This window comes from Elephantulus edwardii, unplaced genomic scaffold, assembly GCF_000299155.1.
Source record: "Elephantulus edwardii isolate Elephantulus edwardi_28Jun2011 unplaced genomic scaffold, EleEdw1.0 scaffold00038, whole genome shotgun sequence".
NCBI classification, from domain to species: Eukaryota; Metazoa; Chordata; class Mammalia; order Macroscelidea; family Macroscelididae; genus Elephantulus; species Elephantulus edwardii.
The window spans coordinates 17,184,861-17,197,743 of record NW_006399788.1 but is presented as its reverse complement, the minus strand read 5'-3'; the positions used below and the strand labels follow the sequence as shown (position 1 = coordinate 17,197,743).

Below are 12,883 nucleotides of genomic sequence, written 5' to 3'. Positions count from 1 at the left end.
TCCTATGACTTCTACAATTTTACCTGATACTTGTATGCAAATTATGATAGAGAAATTTAGAATTATCATGTAAGAATGAAACAGAAAGCAATAACCATAACTCTTCCTATTTTGAATAACTTTAGCATCTCCAAAATGGCCTTACCTGAGATGACACTCTCAGATGTGAACTCAAACTTTTGAGTATTTCAGATCTTTAAAGGAATTCATATCCTGAGTAGAAAAAGCAAAGTAGCCATGGAAAGTTAGTTACCTGAAGTTATACATTGTTCTTATGAGAAAAGATTATTAATTTTATCTGAATTAGTTTATGTTTTGAGCTTTTACTGAAATTGATAATTGATTAATGGAATTTGATGGTTTGCTTTTGTGGTTTTTTTTTTCCTTCAGTATTGCCTGTCAGGGCACCCAACCTTGCCATGCAATGTACTCAAATTCAAATCAACTACCATTATGCTGGACTGTGGGCTGGACATGACTTCCACGCTCAACTTCCTTCCTTTGCCACTTGTTCAAAGGTGAGTATAGATGCATCTGAAAACAGAATGAGCTTTAGTTTGCAGAAAATGGTACTATTAGTATAAAGATTACCGATGTCTTATTGTGTTGTCATAGTACTATTTTATTCTCTTAAAAATGTTCTTTGTAAAAATGGTTTCCTTTGGCGAGGTTGATGGAAAGTGTTCTATTGATTTATTGATTGAGTTCTTTATTTGAAACTTATTCTGAGCTTCTGTAAAGTGTTCTTTCAACTGCCCAGTGCAAGTGAGGTCATATATATTTCATCTTCTTGTTGATCCATATGCGAACTGATAAATAGTCAACTGATAACCCCAAGAATTTAGTTTTAGAATCATTTACCTGTTTGTGCAGAGGTTTGACATCATAAAATCTGACATTTCTTTTCAATAGGTGTTTGCATTATCTTCATATTAATCAAGTCAAGGTATAATGGAATCATATATGCAACCAAAATCCACATCTTCCAGTAGACAGGTTATCCTAGACCTACTATCACCACAGTGATCATCACTGTTAACAAAACATTGCCTTATGAAATTGGCTGCCCAGTCTGCTACATCTTGTTGTTGTGTACTGTCTAGTCAGAACTGGCTCATAGTTGACTCTCCAGCACATTTTCAGAGGCAATAAATCGCACAGGAGAAAACTGCCCATCTTTCACCAACAGAACTGGGGGATTCAAATCATATGCCTGTGGGTTGTCATTGCAGCTCTTACCAATAAACCACTAGAGCTCTCTGCAGCTTAGAAGCACCCATTTATGAGTGAGGTGATTAACATTTAGAAATACAGTAGGAAAAGTGAGATATATTAAGATGAGAGAGAGAAAAATTATGTAACACATTTACAAGAGCTCAAAATCTCAGCAGGCTGGGTAAACCATCTAATATAGTCAGGTCACTCCTGAAGACATCACTTTATACAATGATTATTCATAATGATAGCTCTGTGAGCCACCTACTAAAATTATGATTAAAACCAATCATTGATTTTTTTTTCCCCCTGAAGGGAGATGATAAGTGATAAGAAAAAGGTCAGAGATAATTCCAGGTTACAAAATATGCAAGAGCTTATAGAATTCAGTTAACATTATACTCAATACTTAAGAATATGTTTACTTTTCTACAAACACTGTATGAAAGAGAAAAATTAATATATTTACAATCATTTGGGAACTGTATACACAAAAATGCCTTACAAATCATTTCTGATTAGAATAACCTGATGTAATTATTAGTGTCTGTCAAAGAGAAGATAATTTTTACATTTGATGTTTATTAAGAATCTACACTGCTTTAGGTGTATTTAAACATGAACAAGACAACTTTCCTTGAAAAAGAACAAAGGCCACATGCGAGTGGTCATATCTGACCTTTATCAAATTCACAAAGGGGAACTGTCCATGTAAACAGCATGACTAACACAAAATTCCCATAAGGCCAAATATGTCCCCCATGCTCCCATACCGACCAATCTTAATTCTTTATTGGGTCCAAAATCTGATGTGATAGCTCACAGACCACACAGAACCATACTGGGAAAGTCAAAAGGTTATAATCCACATTAGTAGTAGAATACAGTCAAGATAGCTTCCCAAATGTGCATGTAGGCACCTTGCGCTTCATAGCTTTCAACCAGTGTTACAAAATTCTCAGTCTTGCCAATATTAGCTCTTCTCCTCCCCTCTCCCTCTATGTTGTCCAACAAACATAGAAAAAAGCTTTTAGTTTAGAACTAATTCTGTCTATAGGGGGCTAGTGGTCAGCTCCATCTCATGTCAGGTCTCCCTCTGCTTTGACTAAGGTTGCTGCTTCCGTAGGTGTAGCTGGAGCAAGAAGTTCTGGGGAAAAGTCTGATCTCCTACTGGAGCCACTCAGTTTATTGGCAAGACTAGCCAGACCTCTTGTAGATTAATGAGACTGGGCAATCCCTTTTGGAATGGTGATAGCCAATTCCTTTGTGGATAGGTTATAAACCCTAGTTGCATCGTCCCACACAGCCACATGGTCAAGTCAGATTCAATAGCTAGGAAAGTTCTATTGAAAGATCAACTCCACATTTGTCTTCTTCAGTTTACATTTGTTACAGGAGGAGGATATTATGTAGCTAAAGATTTACTTATATTTGTGACAGAACAACAACTATGTATTTGACATAACCACTAAAAAAATAAAATACCAGGTACCATGAGCACAGTCAAAATGGAAAATAACTTGCTCAGTAAGGGTTACATTTCATCTCAAGAAAACAAGAATCCTATGGACCAAGAGGCAGCATCATTATAGACGTGGAAAAGATTGACATCGGGGATTTTATTTTACTTAGATCCACTATCAATATCCATGGTAACAGCAGTCAAAAAATCAAAAAGATAATCTTGCATTGGGGAAATCTACTGTTAATGCTCTTTTCCAAAAGGTATAAAAAGCGATGATGATGCTTTAAAGACTAAGATGTGCCAGATTGAAGCCATGGTCTTTTAAGTTGCTTTCTATACATCTGAAACTTGAATAGTGACTAAGGATGACAAAAGTGTAATCAATTCCTTTGAATCGTAGTGTGTTGGTAAAAAGTATGGAAAATGCCATGGAATGCAAAAACGAAGAAATCTCTCTTGCAGGAGGTTCAACCAGAGTGCTCCTTAGAGGCAAGGATGTTGTTGTTGTTTATCATCAAGTCAAGCACACTCATGCCACCCTTTGAACAAAAGGCCCGAAGCCTTTCTATACTTAACGTCGTTTCTCCAAGTTCATAGAGTTTCCCGAGGTCTTTGGTTTAGGAAGTGGATGCCACTCCTGCTTCCAAACTTGTCTTAAACTGGGATCTCCACCAAACACTGCCCATGATGGGTAGCCATTATTGTGTTTGGCACACCTATGGCACAGTTGTTCCATTATAGCATTTGAGATCCAAATGGCACAAGATTCAGGGTCACAGCAAACCCAGCTTACTTCATCATAACACATTGATCAGAGTGCTGTATGACTTAGAAAAATGTTCCTCCAAAACATAATAACAAGGGATTAAAATATCCCTCAGGCTAAATTTTTAAATATAAGGGGTTCTCCAGGAGCTCTTATTGACTCTTAAAACAAGAGGCTTAAATAAGAACAACCAAACAACCCACACATATCCTCAACCAAAACAAGAGCTCTATTTTACAGAGTAATCTCACTTACTTTGGTCATATTTTCAAGATGAACCAGTCCTTGGAGAAAGATACCTTTCTGGGAAAAGTAGTAGGTCAGTTGGATTGACATAGTTAATACCACAGTGGGCTTGAGCAGGACAGAAATCATGACAGTAGCACAAGATAGAGGAAGATTCATAGGGTTGCTCTTAGTGGTAGTAGACTTGGTGGCACTTAACAACAGCCTGCTCTTTGGGGTTATGGATTTCCTAGGGGATTAAAATTTGAGCTACTTGTTTCTCCTTACTTGGACAGTCTTTGCTTATTTTCTTTATTCTTAATTCATTGGCTCAGTACTGGAATCCATCTCCACTCTCTCTTCTTGACATTATTTTACTGAGAAAGGTTGTACTAATAAGGTCATTGATAAACTAGATTAGTTGTATGTAAAGAATGAAGAATGTCTTCTTCCTCAGCTCAAGCCAAAAGCCTGAATACATCCTTTAAAAGAATTTTTTTTAAGTTCCATCAAATTTATTCTGACTCAAAGTGACCCTCCATTGGGTAAAGAGGGCTGCAAATTTCTGCAAGAGACTACCACCTTTGTCCTGTGGAACAGCTAATGAATTTGAACCCTTGACATTTTGGTTTGCAGCCCAACATGTATTGCATTATACGACCAGAGTTCCTTGTTCTTCCTTTTTATACGCTATACCAGAGTCTGCAGTAAATGCTTTGGCCCTGCATTTTCCTCTACTGTTGTCACCCTAGTCTAAATCACTGTCATCTGGATTATGATGTTATGTGCCATCGAGTAAACTGTGACTAATAGCAACCCCATGAAAAACAGATCTGTAAGGAAAAGTCAACAAATCAACACCCAGATCCTGAATTTGACCTATTGTGCACCAGCCTCATTATCTCTGACATGATAAACCCATTGTTAATACGTTGCTGCACACTTTTAAATTGAGACCATGCTTAGAAACACATTTTTTTGCTGTCATTTGCAGCAGCGTGTTAAAGTCAATAAACATGTCAGTCCATCTTGTTTAGGGTCAGTCTTCACCTTGGAGATAGTGCAGCTAGCCTGCTCCTTAGAGCATGAGAGCTATGGATGGGGAAACCATCCCACTTCCTTTGGGAATGTTGTCAAGAGCGGGGAGTACTTAGAAGAAGACATCATGCCGGGAAACGTGGAGGGTCAGAGATAAGAGAAGATTTCTGCTATCCTCTTAACTGGTCTCCCTATGTCTACTCATCTCACAGGCTGCCATCCTCCACAGCCCCAAGAAGAATATAACTTTTAAAATGTTAGTAAGTTCAAGTGATGTCACTCTCCAAGGAATAACATCTCTTAACAACATGCCCAAAGTTTGTGAGACAAAGCTTCATCTTTGCCTCTAAGGAACACTCTTGCTACACTGCATTTGGCAGTGTGTGGGATCTTCAGCACTCTTCTCCAGCACCACAGTTCAAAGGCATCAATTCTTCTGTCATCTTTAGTCACTGTCCAGATCTCAAATGCATAGCAAATGAAAAGACCATGGCCTGGACCAGTCCTCAAACTGACATCATTGCTCCTGAATAATTTGGAAAGGTCCCTGACTGTCCTTTTTCCAAGTGCTATATGTCTTCTTATCTCCTGACTGTTGGTATAAGTATAGTAATTGTGGATCCAAATGAGATGTTGCTTATTGGTCCCATGGTGAGAATTTTTGTTTCCTTGATGTAGAGATGCAATCCATATTGAAGCTGCAGTGTTTAACCTTCTGTAAATGCTTCAAGTCCTCCGCACTTGGAGCAATCATTCTTGTGTCATCTGTATAATAAAGGTTATTGATGAGTTTTCTTCCAATCTTAATGCCACATTTTTCTTCATAGAGTCCAGCTTCTCAAGTAGTTTGCTCAGCTTACAGATTAAATTGGTGTGCATAAAGGACACAACCCCAGTGCACACCCTTCCTAATTTTAAACCATCCCTTATTCCGTTACTTTGTTTGCACAGCATCCTCTTTGACTAGACACAGATTTTACACAAGCACTGGGATTCCCAGACTTCTCGATGTTAGTCATAATTTTTATGATTCACAGAGTCAAATGCCTTTGCATAGTCAGTAAAGCACAAATAGATGTTTTTGTCTTATTGTTTGCTTTCAGCCAGAATTAATCTGACATCAGCATTTATATCTCTGGTGCCACAACGTCTTCTAAATCCAGCCTGAACATCTGACAGTTCTCTGTCTCTGTACTTTTTTAGCCATTTTTGAATGATCCTCAGCAGTAGTTTGCTTGGACTTCACTAGATGGACTGTGTAGGAATCAAATTGACAACATCTATGGATGAAATCATTGGAGAAGCTCGAGATCAGCAGTCAAAACTAGACCAGATACTGACTGTGGAGCAGATCATCAATTAAGTGCAAGTACAAATTGAAGCTGAAGAAAATCTAAACAAGTCTACAAGAACCAAGATAGGATCATGAGTCTGTCCCACCTGAATTTTAAAATCTTCTTAACAATAGGTTTGAAGCATTGAACACCAGTGATTGAAGACCACCAAGTGAGTTATGGAAGGAGATAAGAACATCATCCATGAAGAGAGCAAAAAAGTCACTAAAAAGTCAGAAGAGACCCTGAAAATTGCACTGGAGCATTAAAAGCCAAAACAGTGGGAAGAGATGCTGAAGTAAAAGAGCTGAACAGATGATTTCAAAGGGCGGTTAGGAAGACAAATCAAACTGCTATAAGAGAATATGCAGAGACCTAGAAATGGAGAATAAAAAAGGAAGAACGTGCTCAGCTTTTCTCAAGCCGATGGAGCTGAAAAACAAATTCAAGCCGGAAATTGTAATACTTAGGGATGCTTTGGACAAAATCTTGAATTATCCAGAAAACATCAAAAGAAGATGGATATAATAGTCCAAAGAGGCAAGAGACAGGAGGACTGAGGGTTAGGTGGGGCAAGAAATCATGGAGTCACAGAGTGGGTGAAGGACTTAGGAAAGATCCAGTGAGGACCTATAAAGACAGGGTGATAGTGGGCTTAGCTCAGTGGTGATTGGTTTTATAAAAGGCAGTGTACACGAATGAAAAACCATGTATACAAATTTTGTATGCAAACCAGTATTTTTTTTAATTGTAAAAATGATGTAGGAAATACAGAGTCACTTGAAATAGTTCAGGAAGTATCATATGATCAAGAGCCAATGATACTGAAGGAAGAAATTCGGGGTTAATTGAATACACTGGCAAAAAATAGGGCCTCAGAAACAGATGGGATACCAATTGATATGTTTCAAATGACAAGTGCAGCCTGGAATGTGCTCACTAGTCTATGCTAGGAAATTTGGAGGACAGCTGCCTGGCCAGCTGTCTGGAAGAGATCCATATTTGTTCCCTGTGGATGTTATGGAATAATATCATTAATATTAATATTGCATATGGCACTACCTAGCTTGTACTTACAGGAATGCCACACAATTGAGGGCATATAATATCAAAAAGTATATGATACTGGTTTCCCCAGAATTATCTTTTAGAAACATGTATCATACCTTACTTCTTACCTGTTTAATCCTTTCAGTGGTTTTCCATTGCTCTGAAGATAAAGACCAAACTCAGCATCTCAAAAATAGGTATAGTAGTCTCATACTTATTTTTCTAGTATCTTCTTTACACTCTTTGTTTTGTTTGAGTCTTAAAATTTTACAGACTTTTTCTCAGGATAGTCATGCATATTCCTTTATCTTAGAATGCTTTTCTCCGTCTTCCCCAGCCCACTTTCTGCTTAGCCTATTTTTGGAGTAGTTCCTCAGTCTAATCCATTTATGGTTCCACTGTTCTGTCTAGGTGGCCATGTAGTTGGATTGGGGATGGGAGAGGAATATCTTCTTGAAGTTACATTTGTTGTTGTTGTTGTCTTCGAGTCACTTGCAACTCAAAGTGACCCCATGTACAACAGCTCTGAACCCTGCTCTATCCTGAGCCAACCTTATTGTCTCCAATATACTCACTGCCATTATCCCAGTTACTGAATCAATCCCTCTCATCGAGGGTCGTCCTCTCCTGCACTGTCTCTCCACCCTCCTCAGCATTTATCTCTTTCCAAGGACTGGTCCCTCCTTGCAGCATGACCAAAGTGTGTCAGATGGAACTTCAGAGTCCTTGCCTCCAAGGAGCAACCTGGTTCCCTCTAGGATGAACCTGTTTGTTCTCTTAATAGTCCATGGTATATTCAAATACTCTTATCCGGCATCACAGCTCAAAGCTTTTATGCTGAACAGACCATGATGAGAATAACTGAAGTAATTGTTGTGACTTCACTCTATCTTCTTTCTCTATTATTTCTAAACCTTACTTTTGACTGAAATTTCTCCTAGATTGTACTGCTATCCAGATTTCAGCTCCCTTGTCATATCTTCAGAGTGGTCTTGATGTTGTCTGTGCTAGTCCCTCATTATGGGATTCTTGAGGTACTTTGTATCTTTATCCTACTGTGCTATTTGTTGTTTGGGTGGTTTTTTGGTTTTGTTTTTAGTTCAGACTACTTTCTATAAAGTCCCTTATAAACAAAATGGAATAAAAATGAATTTAAAAAAATAGAGGAGTGGGATTAAAAACGAAAAAGGATTCAGAAAAAAGGAAAAAGAAAAGAAAATAACCAAAGACCTTTACTGCGTCTCTTTAGCCTTACAGATACTGTGCCATTTTTTAATACCTTATTTTGTACTTATTTGTGTGATAACTTGATTTGTCTGTCTCCAAGGACAGATATGTTTTACTCACTATCATATCACCAGTATTGATCCGTCTTAGTGCTTGACACAGAAATTTATGAAGATGACCATTGCATTCTCCCATACTACTACACTGCCTCTTTCTGGAAAGATGTCCTCCATCTTCACATCTCATTTCCTCTTTACTCTCTCACCCCACTGAAAATTGTACTGAAGTGCCCTTTCTGTGTGAATCCATAACACCTTCTGCTTATCCATCGATGCTCATATTCCATCCTATTTTAATTGTTCTTTACTTACCCCTGTCCTGGACTGCGGACTTGTATTAATCGGAGCTTATTTTAGTTAATGTCATATCCCCACGGTTTTCACACTTTGTTCAGAGAACACTTTGGAGGTGTTTTTTCATGAATGCATTTACTCATGAAGGTTTTTAAATTACTTTTTCTCATTGTAAAATAATATGTTGCAGAAATGAAAACATTAATATAAATTATGTAATGTCTTGTTCATTTTGCCTTTCAGTATTTTTCTAATTAATGTTACTTTATAAAGCCTTAGGCTATTTGTTTTTCTATTTTATTTATTAGATTTTTAACTTTGAAGCTATTTTACCTGTTTTTTTTAAATACTACCAATAGGTTGTTTTTGTAGAAATACATTTTCCTTGATCACAAAATTTGTAAATGATACCAATTTTTTTCTAAGAAATGATTGTTAAATAGTAGATTGAAAGATGTGCTCATATAAAATAATTTTTCTAATAGTTTTTTCTTTCATATTTTATTTAAAATATATTTTTGCAGAAGGACCTTCTGTCTCATTTACAAAGTGAACGTTTGTAATTGATAGAAGCACACTAATGATAGCTTCAATATCCATCTATGGAGTGAGCATCGCTTTGCCATTTAACTACATATTTTTTTCAGTCCTTGATCTTTACCATTATTGTTACGTGATCATGCATTCAGTCTAATTTCTTAACAGTTTCTAATATCCAGATTAATGATGACTGTTTTAATAGAAGGCTTTGATGTTATGAAGAGTGTTTGTCAAGAGTTAAACCAAAATAACTGAAGATTTTTATTTTTAAAAGTTTCTTATAAGCAGTATATCATTTCTAATCATTATTTGAAGGCACCTAAATGAATCTATCAACTGTATTTTGAAGGCTGATTTATGTATAAATCAGGCGCACCTTAGTGTCCAGCCTGACATTGTTGCTCTTCAGCACTCTGGAGAGGTCCCTCACAGCTGACTCTCCCAATTCAATTTGTCTCTTGATTTCCTGGCTGCTGTTACCAAGAGTGTTGATTTGTGGAGCCAAGCAAACTAAAACTGTTAACTATCTCAATCTCTCCACCATCCGTACTGATAAAGCCAATTGGCCCAGTGGTGAGAATCTTTGTTTTCTTGATGTTGAGCTTCAATCCATATAGAAGGCTGCAGTCCTTGACCTTCTGCAGCAAGCGCTTCAGGTCCTCCTCAGTTTCAGCAAGCAGGGTTGTGTCATCTGCATAATGCAGGTTGTTGATGACTCTTCCACCAGTCCTGATGCCACATTCCTTCTCATACCGCCCAACATCCCAGATGATCTGTTCTGCATACAGATTGATAAAGTATGGAGACAGAATACAGCCCTGACAAACCCCCTTCTTGATTTTGAGCCATGTAGTGTCTCCTTGCTCTGTTCTGACGACTGCCTCTTGATCCAAGTATAGGTTTCGCATTAGCACAATCAAATGTTCTGGGATTCCCATTCTTCTCAGAGTCAGCCACAGCTTGTTGTGATCGACACAGTCAAAAGCCTTTGCATAGTCAATGAAGCACAGATAGACATTCTTCTGGTATTCTTTGTTTTCTGCCAAGATCCATCTAACATTAGCTATAATATCCCTAGTTAATGATATTGTTCGATAATTTTCACACTCCGTTGGGTCACCTTTCTTTGGAATGGGAACAAATATCGATCTTTTCTACTCAGTCGGCCAGCTGGCTGTCCTCCAGATTTCTTGGCACAACTTAGTGAGCACATCCAGGGCAGCGTCTGTTTGTTGAAATATGTCAATTGGTATGCCGTCAACTCCTGGGGCCTTGTTTATTTGCCAATTCCTTCAGAGCAATTTGAACTTCCTCCTTCATCACCATAGGCTCTTGCTCATATGTCATTTCATAAAACACTTCTGTGTCATTCAGTTCCTTCTGATACAGTGACTCTATGTATTCCTTCCATCTTCTTTTGCTACTTCTTGGATCATTTAACATTCTACCCAAAGTATCCTTAAATATTGCCACCCATGACTTGAATTTGTTTTTCTGCTCCTTCAGCTTAAGAAACGCTGAACGAGTTTGGCCCTTTTGATTTTCTGACTCCAGCTCTCTGCACATTTCATTATAGAATCTTGCTTTGTCTTCCCAGGCTGCCTCTTGAAATTTTCTGTTTATCTCTTTGATTTCTTGGTGTCTCCCTTTAGCTTTTGCTTCTCGGCGCTCTAATGCAATATTCAGAGCCTCATCTGACATCCAGCTTGGTCTTTTCTTCTTTTTCAGCCTTTGTAATGATCTTTTGCATTCTTCATGGACAATTTTCTTGATATCCTCCCAGAGCTCATTTGGTCTATGCTCATTGGTGCTCTAGCCCTTAAAACCTGTTCCTAAGATGGTTTTGAAATTCTAGTGGGATAGACTTAAGATCAAATTTTGTTGCCCGTGGACTTGATTTCATTTTCCTCAATTTCAGCTTGAACTTGCATATGAGTAGTTCGTAGTCTGTCCCACAGTCAGCACCCGGCCTGGTTTTCACTGCTGATATTGAGCTTCTCCACCGAGTCTTTCCACAAATGTAATCTATTTAATTCCTATGCTCACCATCAGGTGAGATCCATGTGTATAGCCTGTGTTTATGTTTCTTATAAAAGGTATTTGCAATGAATAAATCAGTAGATACAGCTAGAGTATATATAATAGATCATGTACTTGTCTTGTAGTTTTATAATTTTGGAATAAGTCAAAAAGTTCTCACTTTTTTCTGAAAGTGTATTTATACTCTCACATCTTGTACATTATTTAGGTTTTTAAGTCTGACAAATATGTACACATTTATGTTTCTGTTTAGCTTGTGTGACCTAGTTGTAAGGAACTGCATTGCCAACCTGAAGGCACGCTGTTCAAATTCATCAGCTCCTCCACAGGTTAAAGAGGGTAATCTCCTCCCGCATGATTTACTGCCTCTAAAAACTCGCTGGAGGGTCAGCCATGGGTTGGTTCCAACATAACGACGACAAAATCTATTGAATAATTATAAAATCAGGATTTGATTAAAATTATTTGGAGAACAAAATGAAAGAATGTAGTCATAGTTGGTTTGTGACTATAGAGTCCTTTTTTTATGAACTGTGTTTTCTTAACTTTTATTTCACATATTTTAATTTTGTTGTGAAATTCTATCTTACCATCCAACTTATACTTTTTATTTATATTTCTCCTTGCCATTATGCCTTTTCTTGTTGTTAATATGTTTTCCCCCAGCAGAATTAATTGTTTTTTTTGCCTGCATATAATTATGATGGTAAACTAAAAGTATATAAATCTTAAGCTAAATCTTAAAATTGCCAAATCGTGCGTTGCCTGAGTCCAGACTTTTTTAAACATAATGTATTTGTGAATTTAATTTCATCTCTTAGAAATTCTTCACTTAGGTATTATGGTGTCATTTTGTAATATTTAGAAAAGCTAGCTTTATTTTCCAGAAGTATAAACTCAGGCTGGCAGTAATAATTGACTTGTAAACATTAAATCTAGAATAGTAATTTCACTAAGGTTCAATTTTTTTCCTTCTCAGTAAATTCTGATTGGTAGAAATTCATACTAGATAGGTGTTCTTGTTAGAGCCCCTAATCTTTTGTGTCTTGTTTCTCATCTGTGATAGGATCATAGCCATTCTGCCCATACTTCAGGGTATTGTCAAACAAATAAGGTAAATTCACAGCCACTGATTGGGAAATCATAAAATGCTGTAGTGTTGCTGTCTCTCTACTACTCTCTATAACATTATTTATTTTCCCAATTCACTACTAAGCTATTGACCTTTTAATATTTCCTTGCCACATAATTTGTAAACTTGGCACAACCTCGTAATCTCTCATCACTTTGATCAGTATTTTACATGAGCATTGCTGTTTTCAACTTCGTGGAGACTATACAGTCACCATGAAATCACTGAGGATTATAATTTATTTAGAATAATTTAATCTTTTGTTTTTTCAGTCCCAGGCTCTCTAATCTTCCTGGCTGGTCTCTGAAGGATGGGAATGCTTTCTTGGACAAGGTAATGATACCTGCACCCAGTGGGAACTCATATCATGTCATGCTAGAGCCTACCCTGTAGTAATGTGACTGATGGGCTCATTTTTTAAATTTCTTTATTTCTCTGTGTGTTCTCGCTGAAGAATCCCAAGAGCCATGCTTGAATCTTCATTACTTGGTGATTATT

General features: G+C 37.3%; 1 protein-coding gene across 2 annotated transcripts in view; it reads left to right on the top strand.

The window, feature by feature from the left end:
• The first annotated feature begins 396 nt into the window (after positions 1-396).
• The window catches only part of INTS9 (integrator complex subunit 9), a 135,388-nt gene continuing 122,901 nt past the window's right edge, over positions 397-12,883 (top strand). For both annotated transcript variants that reach the window (XM_006884874.1, XM_006884873.1), the window contains exons 1-2: positions 397-518; positions 12,658-12,718. In XM_006884874.1, the coding sequence (XP_006884936.1) occupies positions 454-518; positions 12,658-12,718 (126 nt within the window). In that variant the 5' untranslated portion in view covers positions 397-453. The remainder of the gene's footprint in view (positions 519-12,657; positions 12,719-12,883) is intronic.